Below are 21,683 nucleotides of genomic sequence, written 5' to 3' on the forward strand. Positions count from 1 at the left end.
GGTGAAAGCGCGCGAGATTGAAGTATACAGGGCAAACGCTGACAAACAAGTGAACTATTTACAACTCCTATACTAGATGTACTTTACGAGAGCGACTGTAAATGGCGTCCACCCTACCAACTTTGGACGCCCGTGTTGGGGCGCGGGTTCCTTGATTGAGCCCGCGGGCCTCAAAGACGGCACCGACATCAAACTTAATAACCGAGGCTTAATACTTCTCCCGGTGAAGCCACCTTCTACCGATCGATCGACGCCCATCTCATCTCGCCTCGTCCATCGCTTGTTCATGCGGTCGCCACCGAAAGGCCCGCAAGACTTGGCCGGCACCAAGCTGCGCCCCGTTTCGAAGGGGATGATTATCACCTGAAGATGTATTCATCTGAAGACATCTTTCTGCCTCTCTGTGCAGTCCCTTTCTTGCAGGTACACAATGTGTTTCACTTAACTCGGGCGAAACATTAAAAACATGCGAATGCTACCTAGCTGGACAGAACCAAGGTAATGTTGTTTGCCGTCGCTTGGAGATACTAAGATTATTTCTTCCATTCCGCCTAATAAGATTATTAGTGTTAATTAATTAATCAACCTCTCAAATGTTATAACTAGATGAAAAGTGTCAATGAGAAAATTGTATAGCAACATGGAGAAACTTCCGATACAGCTTTCAGTTGCTCAATATGGGCTACATAAAAGTGTTTTTCCGAGCGTGAAAGATGCCCGCGAGTACACGCAAAGTACCTCGAGCGGCCAGTATCGCGGCAATTTTGCCTGTATTCGCGGCTTCTTTCACACTCGGAAAAACACTTTTATTTTTTTTATTTATTTAAAAATACCTTACAGGACCAAAGGGCATTGAGTAAGGGTGGTTTACTTATTACAATGAGTTTACTTATTGTTATGTAGCACGTGTTGAGCAACCGAAAGCTGTATCGGGAGTTTTTTAGGCGGAATTAGGCGGCATGCAAAAAATAATCGACGGCAAACAACATTATCTTGGTTCTGTCCAGCTACGTAGCATTTGCATATTTTTAATTCGTTTGGTCCTAGTTAAGTGAAACACCTGTATATATGGTATCGCGAAACAAACTAATCCCTTTAAGAAACAAGAGCACACGTACACGCTTGTTTAGATTCTACTTAGATTTAGGTGCACGTTAAAGAACCCCAGGTGGTCCAAATTATTCCGAAGTCCTCCACTATACGGCGTGCCTCATAATCAGATCGTGGTTTTGGCTCGTAAAACCCCATAATTTTTTTTTCAGCAATATATTAAGTACAATACGGCGTGGACTATTTTATGCAGCGTACAAGGCGTATCAGGGGAACAATTGCGCTGGCAAGCGCAGATTCTTGAACCAGCGCAGTGGCACTCCGAAGCGCCCAGTGGCAGCAAGGCTCGCCAGTCCAAACGATACGGGCTGCTACGTAATCGTCCCGTTGATTCAGGCTGCCGCGAGGACGGCCGGCTGCTGGGCCCGGCGAGCTTTTAAACGCAGCGCGCGCCACTTTACCCTGTCGTGATCGCCGAGACGACAGCGTTGCTGGACGTCACGGGGTGAAGAACTGCTGTGCGAAAGGGCGCGCGCTCGCGCACACACGACACAAAGAGGCCGAAAGAGCGGGGGGGGGTGCCACTTTGGAGGGGACTAATCGCGGCGGGTTCTGGAGCAAGGCCGGGATGGGTGCTGCTCGCTCTGCGGCAGAGAACGCAGCGAGACGTGTGTCTGCGCCGAGTTCAGTACTGTGCACCGCTGCGGACGCCATGGGACCCGATTTGTGTTGTTCGTGAGAAGCTGTCTTTAATTGGCCGTTGCTAGTTCGTAGGAGCCGTTCTTAATTAAAAACTGCTTTGGGAATACAGGTCGGGAGATGACGTCGCTGTGAAACAACGCCGTTCACGATCCTTGTGCTCGAAGTACTGCTAGCAGTACTGTATAGATAAGTGGTTTGCGAACAAGGGAAGCCTCAGTGAGGGCCCAGTGTTTCGACAAGGAGGCTTGTCTTTGTCAGGGTGAATGGATGGAGCCCAACGCCATGACGAAGACACGCTTCCATCGTACTGTGACATTGTCGTCTGGTTTGTTTTTGGAGCATACGTAGCGAGATTGTTATAGAATATGGATCGCAACCAACTATCCCGGGTAAAACGTTTTACTGACCTGATGTAGGGCTGCGTAGAGGCCGAGTTCGCTAAGCTGTGGGGGTGTAAATACGGCCCTTTTTCGGCTCTTGATCGGCCGCCATCCATTATTGAGACATAGAGAGAGATGAGGGTCAGGGGAAAGTCAGGAAAGTTAACCAGGCTGGCCCGGTTGGCTACACTGCACTGTTGAGGATGGGGACTTAAATAATGAGTACAAGGAGAGAAGGAAAGTTCACAGCACGCAAACAGGCACACTGAAGCGTTCGTCGTTCAGTCAGTTACGAGCGTTCACATTAGTTGGTGGATCTTAAGAACACGGCAGCGCTTTTATGGTTTTGTGCATCGAAGACGCACAAGCCCATGGCCTCGGGATCTTCTGTAGTAGGCCTGTCACCTGAGTTCCCTAAAGCGGAGCGTTCCGATGGGCAAGCCTTTGGTATTCATATGATAGGCAGTCGCACAACCGGGGCTTTAAAGCTTGTTCTGTGACACACCTATTACTCTCGGCACTGCCCGCCATACCAGTAATGAATAGGCTTTTGTAAGGGGAAACGCCTACTCGCAGGTGACACAGTAATGTTTACTCACGTCGAGCAAGACGGAATATCATCGCATTGAGGAAATGGAATGCACACTAACGGGCACCTACAAGTCATGGACTCGTCCTTGACACATGTTTGTCCATTCTGTATGGAAACTGAGCATTTATTCAAGACCTCTCTGACTGCCTGGGGTTCGTACATTGCACACGAATAGCTTATGCACTTACGGTACAACTTTTTCGTAAGCTACAGTCACATTTCCCTATAACGAAGTCGCGCAAGGACAAATTTTATTCGTACGCCCGGGATCTGTTATAAGAGCATTCACGAAAAAGTGACACGACGAAATCTCCATATAGGCCCATGCGAAAAAAGGGTGAACACGAAGGTACTAAAGTGCGCACATGCAAAGCTTGTACCTGATATCCTTAATTTCCTGTAGATTTTGACATTAAAGAAAGATAGGGAAAGAAAAATAGAACACAACGTTGGTCTGGAAAACAATGTCAGTCGATGTCATCATCGATGTCGCCATCAGCGAGGTCGCGGTGAGCGGTTTGGTGCTCATATGTAAATAAAGGCAAGCACCTTAGGCATGTTTCTTCTTCTCTTCGTTGAATTGAATGACTGAAACATGTATACGCAGGGATTCATTTGCGACTTGCAATTGTTTCCATTTTTGCCTGCTAGTTTGCACATATTGAGCAGTGTTCAAACCATAATTTACTTTGCCATAATCGATGACGGCTCTCCGGCCTTGCGCCTTGAGTTGCGTTATATCAGTGCACTCAGTGAAATAAAGCATGGTCAATCAAATTTTAGATGCGATTCGTTGCGTCTTGTAACTCTGTATATGTCACTGTTCGTTATAGCGAGGTTCAACTAACTCTGTTGTATATAGAATCTCTGTATGCTATACTGTATAGGCGAAAAAAAAAAAGAAATCCATAGACGAAGTGGTTGCAGGGATGCCTAAAGACGTACATGTCTAGATACTTTCTCAAACTTCAAGCTATTTTGACAAGGGGACCACAATTCTGCGTGACAACGCTCCAGATTCACAAATCCATTCGATACGCAATAACGGTTCGAACTTCGTAGTAACGGTCGCGCCGGCCTCTCGTTGGGGGCATGTTTACTGAAGGCTCTGGCCATTGCCTAACACGGTTGTCACAAACTAAACGCTTTGTCATTCCAGTCTAACCCTTGCACGAATTCGGCCCCTTACCAACGGATGCCTACTCTAGCATGATTGGCCTTGATTGGCTGATAGATTGATTAATCTTATCTTTAACGTCCTGTTGAGCCTACATAGGAATGCCCCCCATACTGCGTCAGGAAGGCAAACCGGCGTATTCGTTCTTAGTGAAGCGAAGTGCCTTACGTGGAGCCACCGCGGCGGAGTAATCGATTGTTTAATAACAATCGTCGAAAGTGAGAGAGGGAGAAAAAAGTTGCTGCTGACCGCGCTGTAGCTATCTTGCTTAGGCAGCTGACTCGGGAACGGCGACCAGTGGATGGGGATGGTAGTAAAAGAGAGGGAGAGAGAATAGCATTTATAGGGTATGGGTAGCAGGAGGAAACCATACGCGGGGCACATAATTACAAGTAGTGATCGATTACGTCAGCATGTCACCCATATAATTCGCGTGCCGGGTCACATCACTGAGTGTTTGTCACGAGGCTCCTCCGCCACGCAGTGTCATTATATAGCTTATTGCTTGCAGAACAGCCCGATAAGCGAGGCCCGATACACCGCGGCGCATATAGTGCGTCAACTTTCAACGCTGTACGCTTTTAGTGCGGCATAGCGTGCACAATCGGCGCGATGGCCGGACCGTGCAACAGTGAAGAGAAGGGCTTTTCCTCCGGGCGGGCAGGCGTGCGAACCACGCGAGGAGCGCACGGAGCCGCGCGGGGCTCCGTATCGGAAGAGGCGCGTCCTCTCCGAAGTGCGATGCAGCGAAGTCAGCGCGCTCGCGCACACGCACGCACGCACGCACGGCCGGCGGCGGCGGCCGGTGTATGCCCCGCTCACGCGGGAGCCATTCTTCCTCCAGCGCTGGCGTCGGGCGCGCGCGGAAAGGAGGTCATGCCGCGGCGGCTCTCACGTCAGAGGTCAGCGCTGACCCCTGACCCGTTTTGTTCGGAGCCCCAGGATTAGAACAGGATCTGGGAGGGGAGGGCACGGGGGGCGAGATTTGATTAGGGCCGCCGCCGCTCGCTCGCCCGCCCGCCCGCTGCTGGCTTGCAACGCGGCCGGCTCCGATGGGCGCGCGAGAGAGGCGCGCTCCTCGTAGCCCCCTTCCTTCCTCGAAGCGCAGCTCCTTCGGACTGGCTGGCGAGGCGAAGGGACCATTGTTCTCGTCTCTCGAGGTTGCGAGTTCGACTCCTTGCATATGCAGCCGCGCGCCAAAGGGTACACAATCAGTAGAGAGGCATAGCATACCACTCTTCCTGACGTGCAATGTACGAGAAACATATCGCCTCTTGCGGTCTTTTCACATTCTAAGGTACCGTGACGGTGTCCACATTGAATAACTTCAGGGGTCGTGCCTTGAGCGGCGAGACGTATTTGGACCATGGACTTGGGCCGCCTGTGCATTCCGCGCTGCGAAGGGGCTTTTGACCCGCCCGTGAGACACTGGTTTAAACGGGATACTTGGTAGTGCGTGTCGTGTGTTGTGGTGTACGTAGTGTCTCGGTGGTGTGGCCTGTATGTATAATGTCATTTCTCATCGGTTTCCTCTGGAGTATATGTCGCATTAAGAGGGAAAATGGAGCTGGGCAGGCCATGTAATGCGTAGGATGGATAACCGGTGGACCATTAGAGTTACAGAATGGATACCAAGAAAAGGGAAGCGCAGTCGAGGACGGCAGAAAACTAGGTGGGGTGATGAAGGTAGTAAATTTGCAGGCGCGAGTAGGAATCAGCTAGCGCAAGACAGGGACAATTGGAGATCGCAGGGAGAGGCCTTCGTCTTGCAGTAAATATAGGCTGATGATGATGATGGTGTTGATATATCGCATGGTAGACGTGCCGCCAGGCAAACCCCTCCGCTTTTCATTAAAGAGCATATATCTTGTAGCACAGATGAGTCCTTGTGGGCTACCAGACAAAGTTATACAATGCGCGGCTTTATTTGAGCGTTCGTGAGACCCGAAGGCGGACCGAGCAACCTCTTCCTCTTCAACCAGTCAGTCCCCGCTGCATCCTCGCCGAGCAGCAGCAGCAGCCTGCCCGTATACGTATTACTTTTCGTGGATTTATAGCCACGGCATATTACCTCCACGGAAGAGCGCCTCGCCACACGGTAAATCTTTCCTGTAGGCAAAATGCAGCAGCTACAATGCATGCAGCCTAAGCTCTGTGGCCACTCTTTTTGTTTCCGAGCGCTTCCTCTGTATAGTCAGCTCCAACGTTTAATCGTTTGTATACCGAGGAAGCGCCTGCCTGGCCTCTGCATAGTCGGAGCGCGGCGTGACGCTGTGTGACCCACTCGTGCGGAGTAACGTCTTTCCGTCTCCTCGCTGATTCCTATCCTCCTGTACATCCCGTTCACGCAGATCTAGCGCTGGCCCTGTACACCTCGGCGGCGGCGGCGCGGCGGTTGGAGGCCCCCAGCGACCTGCCCCGGACGTCACCTACGTTGGCCGGTGAGTATGTGTAGAATACGCAGAGCCTGTTTCCAAGCTACCGCGCTCAGGTGCATAGACGTTATAGGATACCATCACACGACCATATATATAGGATGATGTTATGTGCGGTTGAAGTTCAGATATTACGCTCAGAATATCAATAACGCGCGTGGAGCTTTCACGGATGGCTGTGAGCGAGACGGTACGTCCCCATGATATTTGTCTTTATAAACAGCCGGTATAATGAATTACCTCCCAACCTAACCAAACAGACTCCCCTCCCCCCCCCCCCCCCCCTAAAAAAAAAAAAAAATAGTGCGCTGTTTGTGCGGCCAGGTCTATACGCAGTGTATACGTCGAAATTTCATAGTGCGCCCCCGGACCTGGAGAAATTATTCTCTTTTTTTTTTTTTCGCTTCTGCTTTCTGAGCATCCGAACTCATGTTAACACCTTCAAGTGTGAATTCGCGTGTCTCTCAAGCGCCCTGGTGTCCCGCGTTTAGGATCCCTTTGAATTCGCGACGACATTATCGCACAGCTGTCGTCAAGTTCAATCTAGACGTCGTTGTCGCTAGCTGACACGCCTTCGAAAGACCGCGTTGAGATCTCTTGGTTCCGCTCTCTCAAGGCATCAACTCACGTGACAAAAGCCAGGTCGCCGTCGTTGACGGTACCGGATTAAGATGTTTTGTAGCGCACGTTCGACCCTCTGTGACTCTTGTTTGCCCGTATACAAAAGCACCGGCTTGCGAGGAAATAAGCAAGCACGCAGATTGCCGCAGCTCTTGGATCACTGTTGGCAATTGTTCTCGGCATCATACGGTGGTGGACCACCTCGCCCTCTGAGAGCACACTCACATCTGTGTGCGCTGTGTACGCATAGAACGCTGTGTGTCTAACAGGTTGTACCATAGCGCTTCCATCATCATCAGCATCCATCACCTCTCCTCCTCGTCGCTCCCACACTTAATTCTCTGGGAAAGCCAGTGGCGAGTCGGAGGCACACTTTTCGCGGGGCAGGACCTCTCCATTATTTTAATATTTAGACTCTCTGTCCTTCTCCCTTCACCTCCTCTCTTTCGAGTTTCTCTGACACGATGCAAAGTGGGGTCACTCGTTTTGGGCGTGTGTAATCTCCGTGTTCGTGCGGCCGCGACGACGTGGCGTATGCCGCCTACTCATCGACTGCCCCAAGCGCGTTACACGTAGACAACCGCCTCGAACAAGAACTCCGTTTATACTTTACCCGCGTCGGCTTTTTTCACGTGCCGAAGCGTTAGGCCCATGTCCATCAAAAGCAGCGCATCACAAAGCAATGAGAGCGTTTCAACGCTTCTTTGAAAGCGCTGGTGATATGTGATGAATATTGGCTCCACACTACCGTTTGTAATAGTGAGGGTTACGGGTCTCATTCATGCGTCGGCGAGAGGCATACTTGTATATGTGTCACGCATCCATGGACTTAGATTCAGCTGAAGCTTTTAGAAGAGGACTTCACATTGCATTTTCTTCTATTACGTTTAAGTTTTACCTAATGCAAGAACCTACGCGTATATACGGTTCATTGTTTTTATCTTGTATAATAACTAAGTGAAAATAAGTAGCCTTCGTCAGGAAACGACCACAACTGTTCTGTTTATTCTCATATAAAAAGAAAAAAAAATAGTTCACTCGTATTGCACCTTCCTTCGGTCCTGAAACTTACTTTGGATGTACCCGCGTTTCCCATGGACTACATCGGTAGTTTGTAGCTGTTCTCATAGGATAACGTAAGCCATACGGTGCCCAAATAGTGCCATCCAATTCATCACTTTTTGGTAGGAGCTATAATATTTGGCTTAGGAGCCAACCTAAGCCAAATATTATCGAGCTACAGCCGTTGACGTACGATATTTTAACTTTTCTTTAACTGACGTTTTAGTTCCGTTTTCCCTACCAACGTGTAGCATCGCTTCTATAATCGCGGCGTCCGTGCGCCGCACTCCTCGCTTTCTTGACTTTCTGTGGGAAAATAGGCGAAGCAATGAATTCTCACATTGCCATTAAAAAGAATTATATTAAATGTCTCCTAACATCTACGTCTCCTAACATCCTAACATCTACGTCAAACGATCGCATATGTTCCGTTAGAGCTCATATGTGAAACCCACATGAATACACTTTCATGGTCATTGGGAATTATATCGTTGACCCAAAGCCTTACGCTGTACGGCGTCCCTCATACTCATAGCCCAAGTGCGGCTTTGGAACCATCTCGGAACCTTATAAATTTTGATTAAGACTCGGGTACCGCCTTCTTCGCTTGCTAATGTATAACAGTTATCTCGCGCGTATCTCTGCCCACCCATCTGCGAGCGGCCGTTGATTCCCGCAGACGCGTTTGTGCACGGCACGAGCGGCTCAGTTTAGCTCCGCCGCTTTCAGCGATGAGAGCGCGTTCATATTAACTGCTCAGCGTTTTCGACACGGCGGCGCGGTCATCAAGCGAAACTAAAGTGGTCTCTCCCGCCGAAGTGCCGGGCGCCGTAATCGGCGTGCGGGCGTCTCGTCGCTGCCGGATCGCCGCCGGTTTGGGTCTCTCTCGCGCGCGGAATTGTCGGGGCGCGTAATGAGACGGCGCAGGCTGTGAAGTGGGTCGGCCAACGAGTGCGAGCGAGCGCGCGCGCACACACGGACGAGCACGGCGGGCCGCTGTCGCCTTCTTCCGCGGAGAAAAAGGAGCGCGGTTATGCCAGCGGACAGTGCCGCGATGCGCCTCGCTCTCCTTGGCCGCCGACGTTCGCCGCGCGCTGCGTGCTCGCCTCCGGCCGGCCTTGCATGCACTGCCTTGCGGAAGGGCAGTCCATCGTGGCCTCTATAGCCTCTCCCGAATGGGAAGAGAATAAGCGGCTTCGGGAGCCTGGCCGTTGTGCTCAGGGAGGCGCGTGGCGGTGGAGGAGGGCAGGTACTAGAAGTACATCCCGGGGACACCCCTTTCCCCTCGGTAACCTTTTCTCCCATCAAAAAAAAAAAAAAGGGGGGGGGGGGGCGGTGTTATGTGCTAGAACCACCGTCTGATTATGAGGCACGCCGTAGTGGGGGACTCCGGAATAATTTGGACCACCTCGAGTTCTCTAACTGGCACCTAAATCTAAGTACATTGGTGTTTTCGCATTTCGCCCTCATCGAAATGCGGCTGCCGTGGTCGGGATTTGATCCCGCGACCGTCGTGCTTAGCAGCCCAATTCTTTCATCGGCGAAAAGAGGGCGAGAAATAGAGAAAGATTCAGCGGTTCGTTGCTGTGCGTTCTTGAGTACCATCATCCCTTTTGAATATGCGCTGGTCTGCCGAAAGACTTCTTCTGCTGAAAGTAGATTACCAAAGCGGCACTAAATTGCTGATTCGCTATGAGGGCGAGGGGAGGCATAGTTTTTCCTGCACCGAATCACGATAAGTGGAAGGGCGTGCTGCTGACTAGCCAACTGCCTGAGGCGCGGTTTGGTTCCACTATAGGCTATGTCGTGTACCACCCTCAATCCCCGGGCTGAGTCTGCGGTTTCATATGACGCTTTGAATCCACCGAATCTGCAACCGTCCCTCTCTATGCGGACATCTGAACCATTCCGCGCCAGTAGGAGGGAACGCTCTGCGTTGTTAGGTGGTCTCCCGGTGATATATACTGACCGATCCCAGTGGGGGCTGCTGACCTGGCGGGAACAAATCTGGCGAGAACTCGCAAATTCTCTCGTCCGTAACAGCTTTGCTATAGCGACAGGTCGGAGACCGTTCGTACTGTATTCGCGCGCGGAAGATTTCGTCAATTCGTGATTCATAGGCCCTCAGGGCACAGTGATGAAGGCGTTTAACATCTTATCATCTGAAATCGGCAGGCTGCGCACCAGTGCTACAGTGCAGTGCGGCGCAGATCGCAGTGTGATGGTCAATTCTTGAAGGAGTTGAACTGTTTCAATTTTGTCGAGAAAGAGTGCCTGAAATTTGGGTTTGGTTAGACATCTCGACATAAAATAAGTCTGCGGGCCTGCAGTGCCGTATACTAGCTGTAATGAATGGCGGAATTTCAAGTATACATGTCCCGTCAGATAACGTGCACGTAATAATGTATGCGGCCTGGACCTCATTTCGCAGGCACTCCCAATTCATGAACGGCAGCTTACCTAATAAACCTGACATGTAGCTTGTGGTATGGTCGAGTTCCAGAATAAGTGCTAAGGGACGAGAAACACAGAGTGCGGTAGGGGTTTGATTTATACGGAGTAACGAAATAAGGAAAATGTTACCGATGTAGGACGGGGAGGCCACGTCTGGCGCGTGACGCGTGGTTAACTCTAGAGATAGCTGGGAGAGATCTTCATCGACTCTGTGGTGACCTGATGATGATGATGATGATGACATCATACGTTAACGCCGTCGCTCATCGCTGCTTTTCACTCGTTGCTGTACGCTTCGCCTGCCATTCCTACGCCTGCAGTGCATAGCGCGCGCTTTCCAAAAGCCGAAAAGCGAGAGAGAGAGAGACGAGAAAGAAACCAAAGTATAAAGAAAAGAAGAAAATTGTAAGAAAGCGCCCTTGCCCCGCCTGCGGACAGCGCTGCTCGGCATCCTGTCGAACTCACGCTGCAGCCGAGCGAGTGTGTGTGTGGTGCATAGGGGGGGTGCGACCTCTCGCTCTTCCCGCTTTCAGCGCTGGCCACGAAGAGCGACGACTGCGGTGGCGAGAGCCGCGTGCGGGCAGGGTTTCGGGCCGACCACGGTACACTTCGAGAGGCGGAGCGGGGCGGCCAGGCAGGCAGGTGTTCGTGCGTGAGCGAGTGCGGTGGAAGGGGCGCGCGCGCGCGTGTTGAGCCCGGCGGGGCCACCCCATCCTCTCCTCCCAGTCACGCGCACGGTGGGGGTCGTGACTGTGCGATATGGGCCGCGGCAAATTGGCGCGCTTCTCGCGCGCAGTGCTGCTCTCTGCTCTCGTCCTTCCTCAGTGCGGCCGCCCGGGTTGGAGGGGGGGGTTGCGTGGGCGGCGGGGGGCAACGGCCCGGCGGCGCGGACCCACTTCTCTTCTTCAGCGCTACCGATCCTCCTCCTCCTCCTTCCCGGGTCGTGAAGCTCGCATCTACTTCCACCACCTCTACCACAACTGCCGCATTTCGATGAACGAAATGTAAAATCGTCCCCGAGACCGCCCCCTTTTCTTTCATCTTCCCCTCCCTCCGCGCATCCTCAGTGAAGAATGTTAGGTAACTGCCGCTGCTGCTGTTGTTCAGAGTTATCCGGAGCACCGGAAGGAGGTCGCTGCTAACATTTTAATTTGTGATATTCATTTCAATGTACACGGGCGCCTCGCACACGGTTGCGCTCATCGGAATGTTGTACGGCGCAGCGTTACCGCGCTATACCTGCTATACCGTTATACCGCCCGAACCAGTTGGCAACAGCGCGCATGCGCAGCTGGAACCCGACGGGAAGGGCTAATGGTTACGCATTGGCACGGTAACGCATTTTCTAGAACGTTCTACGCACTGATCTCGCTTCAGCGGTCACGTGCAGCTTAGTCTGTCCGGAGGTGAATTAATTTCCACCTAATCTGGTGATAGCCGAACATGAAATGTTAACGATATAGCTGTTCCTGATGATTGGCTGGTTGTAGCGTGCTGATGATTGCGGCTAAGCAAGACGTCGTAAATTGGTGTGTTGCGACTGACCCCGCGTGCGCCGGGGTCGATATTGACACGGTTGGCGCCCTCTGTCACCTGTCGTTGCTATAGTCGCGAATGCGGGTCGACATCATTCGTAGGTGCCGAGGTTTTCCTTTTTTTTTTTTTTTTTGTAAGCGCTTCCTCCAACACTTCCATTTTGCACTGTCGCTTCTTATATTTGGGTCTGTTTATAGACAGTGTACAACAACATGGCCTGTAGTTTTTGTGGCTGCGGATTAGCTTAAGCGAAGTATTTGTGCCACAGAAGGTAGGAATTAAATAACAACAACAATCACGACCACCACATCAGGACCTCACTTCGAGCGCTCTCCGAGCGCCCGGAGAAGATTAGCATCTTGATCTCTTTTTGCGGATTGGTCCACACACGCGCGCCTGAACGAATATAGAACCAGAACCACTCCGTTTCTTTCTTTCTTTCTTTCTTTCTTTCTTTCTTTCTTTCTTTCTTTCTTTCTTTCTTTCTTTCTTTCTTTCTTTCTTTCTTTCTTTCTTTTCTTTTTGTCCAGAAACTCAAAAGTGCGAAGTAGTACCTACTGTTGTTTCAACCTAAACCCTCTTATCTTCACTTCGGTTCCACGTCGGTTTAAGCGAGAGGCGGTGGACGTCGTACAGCGAGGACGGATTGGGAGGAAGTACTTAATCCTCTCCTCGCAGCTAGTGTAGCTCGTAGGTTTAGAGAACCAGTAAAGAACAAAAAGTCAGAAGCAGTGGCGAAGATCACATATCTATAGCCACATCATTCGAAGCGGCGTCGTTTCGCAACAGGTTGCAGTAAGGCCCAGAACACAGAAGTGGCAATTCAATAAACTCGAAGTGGCGACGTTTGTGGTGCATGCACTAGCACCGGATCGTCGGCATCGAATTGATACTCGAACCAGGAAGTTGTCAGTACACACCCCTCAGCCATATCCACTGTATAGACCTCCCCCCAACCACCCGTCTTTCCCATTAGAGGCGTTGGGCCTCTAGGGAAAAAAAGAGCCTTGGGCACTCACTACCCATGCGCTTCTCGCAAGAGCAGAAAGTAACTCGACTGTTGCTACAATTTAGAAAGCCGGCAAGCCTCGGTGTCTGAATATAGTCGTGCTGTGCGCAGTCGTGCGTGCTTGCAATGCGTGCAGTGTCGTTTCTGTCGCTTTTCTTTCTTTTTTGATCCACTATGTGCCCTTCCCTCTGTGGGAGGTCGCGAACCGCACGTGTATACCTGCATGGTTGACCTCGCCACGTTTCCTTTCTATCTGTGTGCACAACGTCCTCGCCTCTCCGCTCTAAACACGGTAACTTTTATAAAGGTGCGCGTTTTCACGTTTTTAAACGCGTGAGCGCCACCCAGTCCTAACCGCAGAGAGCGTCAAAATGCGACAGGAGGCTTGGATGTTTTGGTCATTTTTCATCAAGCCTGATTGGCAGCCTCGGTAACTTCGAAATTTACTGAGGCAAAATGCGCTTAACTTCAGCGCTGCAGCCGTCATACCATACAAGCTGTAACATGATATACCCAGCTTCGTTGCAACGGTCGAATCACCTCCCTTCTTTTTTAAACCGAATTACTTTCTTTGGCTCTTTGGGTCGTTTTCGTGTAGTAGGTGGTGGTTGTTTATCGGAGGTTGAACTTTCTCAGCTGTCACCGCCGATGCGTAAGGACGCGTACGTGCTTTCGTGCAACCCAGGTTGTGGGTCGCGCGTTCGCCGAACGCGAGCTATCATAGCTCTGTGAGACGCGCGTGCTACAAATGTGCCGGTTGACGGCTCTCTTCGCTACATATACTAGAATTGCGCAATGAAACAACAAACGCTCCCGCAATATTCCCACTGCAACAAGTATACGCCGTCAAGCGCTTCATATTCCTTTAATAGAAGCGTTCTGTTATTCGCTTTTGACAATCATCGTTGATAGAAGTAGTTCTTCACACACACACATATATATATATATATATAGTATATATATATATATATATATATATATATATATCACCCGGTCGTGCAGTGATCGTGAATTTCTTTTCGCCGCTATCGATAATGACTTTCCATAAATCTTGCGCCTTTGTGACGCTGTAAACGAGGCTTATTCCTCTGAGCATCGCATTCTTCGTTTCTTTTGAGCAAATAGGCGAGTGCTCCGTCTTGTGATTCGGGGTATTTATCCGCATGCCATTGTGAATGGTGATTGCGTGTGTATGCGGTGCTGATGCGTTTCGTGTCTCTTCTGAGCAGGCAGCCTACCGGAGGAAATCCTGGCCTGCCGGACGACGGGCGCCATCCTGCAAAGCATCAAGGAGGCATCCCTGTGAGTTGGACCACTTTCTTTTTTTTTTTTTTTGCGTTGATTGCTGCAATCATCGTGCGTTACGGAAAGTTGAGCAACAGCGTGGTGGCCGAACTGGGTCGCTGTGCTTGGTGCGAGGCTTGCTTGGAGTGGTTACACTCGCAGTCTCACAGCTCCGCTGGCCGGCCCTGTATGCAGGCAGCTAACTGCATTCGCACTCTCTGCGTGCGGATGTGACGCCGAGACCTAACTGCTGAGCCCGAGGTCGCGGGTTCGATTCTCGACCGCGGCAGTCGCGTTCTGACCGGGGTTGAATGCAAAAACGCCGCTGTATACTGTGCATTGGGTGCACGTTAAAGGGTCGCTAAAGAGATAGAGAGAAATAGAAGCGAGGAAAGGCAGGGACGCAAACCTGACGCACGTCCGGTTTGCTACCCTGCACTGGGGGAAGGGGGTGTAGGGATGAAAAGAGAGAGAGGAGATAGAGCACAGTTTTCGCGCACATTTAAGAAGTCACAACACCATCAGAATTGGAGGACGCTTAAACTTCGCCTTTAAAAGTGGAACGCGATAGCATTCGAAGATTCCTGGCTGCTTGTCAGGCTTTTTTCTCGTATATTCAAATTGCAATCTGACGTTATCACGTCTGTAGGTTGTGGTTAAGTCGTACTCTACGATTTTTCTGGCGGATTTTACTTTGAGAAATTAAATTTTGTTCCCTAACTTAGCCTTGCGCCACGTGAAGGGCCTGCTCGGTCGGGGTGGTTCGGGATGCTGTGGTTCGGAATGATTATTTCCGCCACCGACGCCGGCGAGCCCACGCCGACGCTGACGCCCGATTTTCTGCGACCCAGGGCCGTTAACGCTTTCGCGTTAAAATTCTCACCCAGTCTACACACGGTGGCCACGACCTGTCGACTTGAGGTAGCGCAACAACGCTTTTGTGGCTTCTTGTGCCATCGACGCGTACGCCCATGGTCCAAGGAAAGAGAAACCCCAGATCAGCTTAGACAGATAAAGCATTCTTTCACAACTTTGCTTTCTTTAATTTTGCGATAATAGGCTCTCATTAAAAGAGAATATGAAGATTTCTTTCTTTCCTTTTCTTTTTTTCGCCTGCACTCCAGCGCGGATGTACGGCCGGTGCACACGGCACGGCAGCCCACTGCGCCCTATTTGCTCTTTCTCTCGACCGGTGCTGGGTGTAAGTACGTGGTGTTGTAACTGACGAGCGAAACTAGAGCCGCGGAGACGAACGAACGTCCCGACGGATCGCGCTCACGGCAGCTGCGGCAACAGCCTCGGTGAGCGCTCATCTTTCGCCGGAGCTAAGTCCACGCCGCAACTGACACGCGTTCTCAAATAGGCGTGCTCGCCCGTCTTCCCTGCCGCCGCGAGCCTTCGTGCTCTCCTCGTAGGCCTTGCCCGTCCTGTACAGCTCGCGCTCTGTTAACACGGTTGCCGTGCGATAAGCATGCAAATTTCACGTCGGGTTTGTCTAGTCGATACATACATTAGGGATATATGTACTGTATCAGAATCGTTGACCACTCTATTGCCCGTATAATCGTAATTTGCCTATCACTCTCTCTTCCTCCCCCTCTTTTTTTTTTTTTTTTTTTTAATGCTGTCATAGCGTGCAAGCAAGTGGCGGAATGTCGGAGCTCGATATTAACACAGCGTGCGATGTGGCAATTGCTCCAAGGGCTCTCGCTGTATACGAAGCGGTAATCTCTATCGCTGTGTTGCGCGTGTTTCACGCACCTTCCCGGGTATCGTCGTTGCCTCGATAGTATGCAGTCGTCGCTAAAACCACTCACAGGCGCTTGGAATAAGAAGCTTCTCTAGTCTGGAATCTTGTTAATTTTTTTTTTTCGGAGTTGCGGGAGTCGTACACCTTTTCTTCACTACAGAGAATTCCGTTGTGAGGTCAAACAACATGGGGATCCATAAAAGGAGGAACAGGCAGACTCAACTCCAGTTGAAATTACGTAAAACGAAGCATTCTTGGTGTGACTGGCCCATGGACCATGTATGTGTGTGCGCATATGAAGTGTGGTTTTCGAGGTATAAATATTAGTATTAAATAGCAGCATGTTATAGGAAGAAATTATTTTATTTGCAGTGGATTATTACACAGGCTTGATATTATATACACATATTTACGTGCAGTACATCATAAGTATATTATTTAAACTTTCAGTGGGGAACCATAGTGTCGTGTTGCACACGTGTTGTTTCTGAGGCGTCAGTTTCTTCTACAGGATGTTCATCTTTAAGTTTTACTGAGTTTTTAGAAATCGCCTGTGACAGGTAGCATAATTCTAATCATTGAGCTGGGTTATTCGATGAGGCGGACATTAGTAGCACAAGAAATCGAAACACATATCTAACTATTTACTTCTTAATTAATTACTTCACGACACATATTGCAATTTACGAATTGTAGCCGGTGAACTTGTCAGGCGTATCCACTTCAAACGAATTTCCAGAATGACACCGGTTTGGAGATATGCGCCATCAAACTCGCCGTAAAAATGCACTGTTGTTCCACTTACTTTTTTTTACCAAAATGCTGTTTTTATACATTGAAGCACAAAAGTAACTGGAACGCCCATGTGTTTCGTCCCACACTTTGGAAAATAGTATCTCGAAACTGATGTCATCCTGGAAATTCATTTCGAGTGGATACGTCTTGCAAACTCACCGGCTACAATTCGTAAATTGCAATATGTGTCGTAAAGTAATTAACCAAAAAAGTAAATTAGTCATTTTTTGTTAATTAGTTGAATATGTGTTTCGATTTCTCGTGCTACTAATGTCCGCCTCTTCGAATAAACCTGCTCAACGATAAGAACTATGCTACCTGCCACAGGCGATTTTTAAAAATTCCGTAAAACTTAACAATGAACACTTGCTGTTCTGGCAAGAAAGCTTTGCTTTAAAAGTTAAGAGTCGTTACAGTCCCTGGTTGGCTCGAAATGGGCGACTTGTATCGGCCGACAAACCATATGCATGGACCTTGTCCCGCGGCAGGGAAGCTTCAATAGTCGTAGTATGTAGCTCCGTATATTGGACCATGAATCGAATATTCGAAGAAATGGAATGTCAAATTCTCGGATCAAATACTCTAAGCGGAAGTATTCGATTCGCATTCGAAACTTGGAATATTCGCACTCTTGTAGTTGCTCAAGAGTTCATATTCCGGGAGCGAGGCTCCCGGTTGTCGTGATAAGACAGCGAATACAATAGAAAGAAAGAAAGAAGGCAAGAAAGAAAGAAAGAAAGAAAGAAAGAAAGAAAGAAAGGAGTGGGAGCTTGGAGAATGTGGCAGTCGTATGGGATCTCGTTTGCACCTGCCTCGGAATATTTGTATTTTGTGAACTCCGAGGAACGTTTGTTTCTATACGTGCACTTTAGAACTGATGGCTGATATTACTGGTATGAATCAATTAATTAGTTAAATAATTAAATAAATTCTGGGGTTTTGCGTGCCAAAGTGGTGATCTCATTGTGAGGCACGCCGTAGCGTGGGGCACTTCGGATTAACTTTGACCACCTCGGTTTCTTTAAAATGCACCTAAATAAATCTAAGCACGCGAGCGTTTTTGATATTACTGTATTTTTCCTAATCGTTGTTTACATCATCGTCATCCTTTTGAGCGCAATGATCGGGCCAGAGAGAAGTGCCACCGGTGCTACCTAGAGTTAGCAAGATCTCCTAAGTACCGATAATCAAAAGAAAAGAAAGAAAATTACTCACAGATTACTTATCTATAACATAATCTTTTTTTTTTTTTCGTAGCTCTGAGAATCTTTCTTTTTCTTTTTTCGAGGGTTAAACTGGAGGGGGCGTGAGGGAACGGAGAAAGGGGGCGTGGCCCCGAAGTGGCCACCCGGTTGCGCGCGCGAGCTAGAACTGAAAGGACACACTCTCTCAGCGGCGTCTACAGCAGCAGGAGCAGCGCGGTCACTGCATGCAAGCGTCCCAACAGGTTGCTGGCGGCCGAAGACGGTGGTCTCGAAAAGAGTGCGGAGACGCCGCGGAGCTGTTGTTGGAGGAGGAGGGGAGTTGTACTCTGACGGACGTTTTCCGCGCGGAATTCGAAAGCGGGCAACACGCACAAAAAACAAAAGACGACGAAGAAGAACTCTGGGCAGGGAAAAGAGCAGCGGCGACAGAAACAACGAAAGCAGGAAGAGGAGCTGCGCCCGATGCGCCGCGGCACAGGAGGAGGAGGAGGGGAGGGGGGGAGTGCTGGATGCTGCGAGAGGGGGGTGGACTGTGTAGCACAGCGCGCGCTTGGGCGGATGACAGGGCTCCTAATGGGCGCTGACGCGCTCGTGACCAGCGGCGTGTCGGCGCCTGGCCGGGCTGTGCTTTCTGCTGTAGCGTGCGCCGGGACGGAGCGCCGCAGGGCACTGAGCCCCGCAAGCAGCCACCGCCGCCCCGAAGGTTGTGTGCAGCGCAGCCTCGCCTGGGGCCACGGGGCTCGTCACTTGCTCGGCGGGCGGAAGCGGCTCGTGCCCCCGATTGGCGCCTTGACGCCGGCGATGAGCACCGTGTCGCTCCTGCTTCGAGGCAATCGGGGACTGGAATTCACGAAACTTTCTTTTTTTTATATGCGTACCTATAGGGAGGGCTTTCCATTTCCCCTGCCCTTTTCCGTGACACGCGACAGTTGTCGAGGCCTGGTGGTCGAAACCAAAATCAAGAAAAGAACTACAACAACTCGGAGACAGCGAATCGACGTGATAACGAGACGATCGCAGTGGCCGCGAGGGTCAGTAATTCTGTGCTTTTATTTTGTGTTATATAGTTTTGTGAATCGGGTTGAGAGAATCGTCTATAACAACATCCGCTTATTGGCGTCCGAACTATATTTGCTGCGGACTATGAGTTTTTTTTTTTTTCTTTTTAGCCATAAGTTTCCAAGCCGGTGCACCAGTGGCACGACTCCCCCCTCCCGCCTGTACGTCCCTCTGACGGATCTCCCGTATAGCACTTGCTGGCACTGCGAGGGGCAAGAGGGTGAGGGTGATAGTCAGGAGCAACGGAATGCCGGAAGAAGATCAACGGGAGCTGCTCGGTATACGACGACCAGCTATTTCGAAACTTCACAAACACTGCTCTGTCTAGAGCCTTCAGAGAGGTAATCGGAAGAAGGCCTTCTTGTCGCAAACGCAAACGGTCCAAACTGACTCGAAAACGTTGGTTTAGGCATTGTGCTCGCCATGTCGATACCTCGGCATGGCGAGCAGACGTGGAGTCTTAATCGGGGCGTCCATCGTAGCGTCTGAAAAGACACTCTATAAGAAAAAATCAGCCTAATCGTGTCATGAATAAGTAAACGCCTGCAGCGTAACATAACCCCACGGTGTACGCGGTTCTTGTGCCCACATTGTTAATACCTTCTGCAAACTAGCAGGCGTGCCTCGTTACAGATTAGATCTGATTTGCCTCGCCCTAATGCGAGTGGGCGTTTTTCGCGTAAGCCTCAACGCAGGCGAGGCCGCAGCTATACGTCCATTATACGGATTGAGCAGAGCGCATTAATCTGGTGCGCATCTTTGGCCTGTCGGCGCGCTCGAGCGTAGGCATAATGGAGAGTGCAATTAAAGACAAGCCGCTGTTCATCAGCAAAAAGAAAAAGTGGGCGCTTTCTAAAATAGGCGGCACTCCTCGCAAAGCGCCGTCAGCTAGAGCTGCAATGTACGTTGTAGCGGTTACCACCGCTGGAACTTCGGAAAAGTTTTATATGGAACTTGGTGAATGTATAACAGCGCCGAATAGTTTGCACAGGCTTTGCTTTCCTTCATGTCATGATTAAGTGACCCAGAGTGACTCCATGCAGCCATTTGCATGGTAGAATAGAAAAGGTCGACTAGACAAGCTTCCAGTTCGCTACCCTGCACTGGGGGTAAGGAAAAGCGGGAGAAAGCGATCACTGCATGCGTGCGCACACGAGGATGTACAGGCGAACTATAACCAGTCAGTCACTCGCGCCGGTGCACTTCAAAAACTGCACTAGTGCGCCGCGAACGGATTCTTGCGTCAGCGACGGTTGTGTATAGGACCCAGTATGTTGCTCAGAAAAATCTGAGAGCGAGGCGTTGGAGCTGCGACGAAACCGTCGAGCACCTGTTGTGGAGCTGTCCTCGCGACCGATAAAGCGCCGAGAAGAAGAGGGGGCAGCACAGCGGAAACGTTTGGCGGCTCCCATCATGGTGGACGCTGCTCACGTATATACGTATATGAACTGGGCAGGCACAGAACATGCGCGCGTCATGATGACTGGCAGTGTAATTAAGGCACCAAGACTTTTTTTTCTTTTTCTTTTTCTTTTTTCGCGTGCCCGTGAACACAGGCAGACATCCATCCGTGTGTCTGTTTCATCCAAATATTAAGTATACATGATATGAAAACTACACGAAAAGTTGTGCTGTTTAGGAAGGGTCGCGCATGGTACGTGGCTATACCCTGGCTGCGAATTGTCGTGTAGCGATTCGCGCGTAGCGGTATGCTATGACCTATTTACTCAGAGCAGTTATATGTTCCTGCTGACATTTAGCATCTGTCCTTGTATATAGCGCTAATCGAGCTATACTGTCATATTGTTCGGGGTGTGCCGAATGGTCTGCACTTGGTCTGCGGTGTTCTCCTCAAATGCATGCAACGCTGGTTCCTTTAGTCTGAGCCAGGATGACCTTTATGTTTTTACGCGAGACCCTTCACGGGAAAAGAGATTTTAATGCTTTCCTTGGCTCTTCTCCCCTACTTTGTGTCTACGGCTGTCTCGCCGAGTAAACTAGGTCGATCTTGGAGGCAGTATAATCAACGGTGGTGACTTGGTGGTCCGATCTTGATACCAGAGTTTTTTTTTTAATGTGATTTGTAACGTGGGCCAATTCTGGAGGCAGTGCCACCGTTACGGCACCCATACGTCTTGTAGAATTAGCCAATAGAGCTATACCAATAACTCGGCAGAGCATATCTCAGTATAGGTCTACCGGGAAGCTTTCACTTGGCTTTTGACAGTCATCCCCTGACAGTTCCCGCTTTTTTTTTAACTACTATTTTATGTTCCGGATACGATGCATTCGGTGGTCTAAACGTTATACCAGGCGCATCTGATGTGAATGCTATCTGCGTGCACTGCTTCGCAGTCTATGCCGCGCCAGCAGCGACGAGTTGGTGCCGGCCTTCCGCATGCAGGCGTGCACAACCACCGGTCATATTGCTCCCCGAAACAAACGCCGAGAATAGCGAGGCGGCGGCAGCAGCTCTCGCGGCTCGTCCTCCCTTCTCGCGGCGTGACACGACACCGGATCGTTGGGCGCACGGTGGTGACCTACCATTATACGCCAGCGAGCGAGAGACGCT

At 50.3% G+C, this 21,683-nt stretch overlaps 2 protein-coding genes across 3 annotated transcripts in view; one reads left to right on the forward strand and one right to left on the reverse strand.

Moving 5' to 3' along the window:
* The window catches only part of LOC119449746 (peptidyl-prolyl cis-trans isomerase 7-like), a 403,577-nt gene that overhangs the window by 271,158 nt on the left and 110,736 nt on the right, over positions 1 to 21,683 (reverse strand). The gene's annotated exons all lie outside the window — the stretch shown is intronic.
* LOC119449747 (Krueppel-like factor 3) overlaps positions 1 to 21,683 on the forward strand; it is a 128,548-nt gene that overhangs the window by 71,333 nt on the left and 35,532 nt on the right. For both annotated transcript variants that reach the window (XM_037712996.2, XM_037712997.2), the window contains 2 exons: positions 6,253 to 6,342; positions 14,248 to 14,320. In XM_037712996.2, coding sequence (XP_037568924.1) covers positions 6,253 to 6,342; positions 14,248 to 14,320 — 163 coding nt within the window. The remainder of the gene's footprint in view (positions 1 to 6,252; positions 6,343 to 14,247; positions 14,321 to 21,683) is intronic.

Source organism: Dermacentor silvarum, chromosome 4 (genome assembly GCF_013339745.2).
Source record: "Dermacentor silvarum isolate Dsil-2018 chromosome 4, BIME_Dsil_1.4, whole genome shotgun sequence".
Lineage (NCBI taxonomy): Eukaryota > Metazoa > Arthropoda > Arachnida > Ixodida > Ixodidae > Dermacentor > Dermacentor silvarum.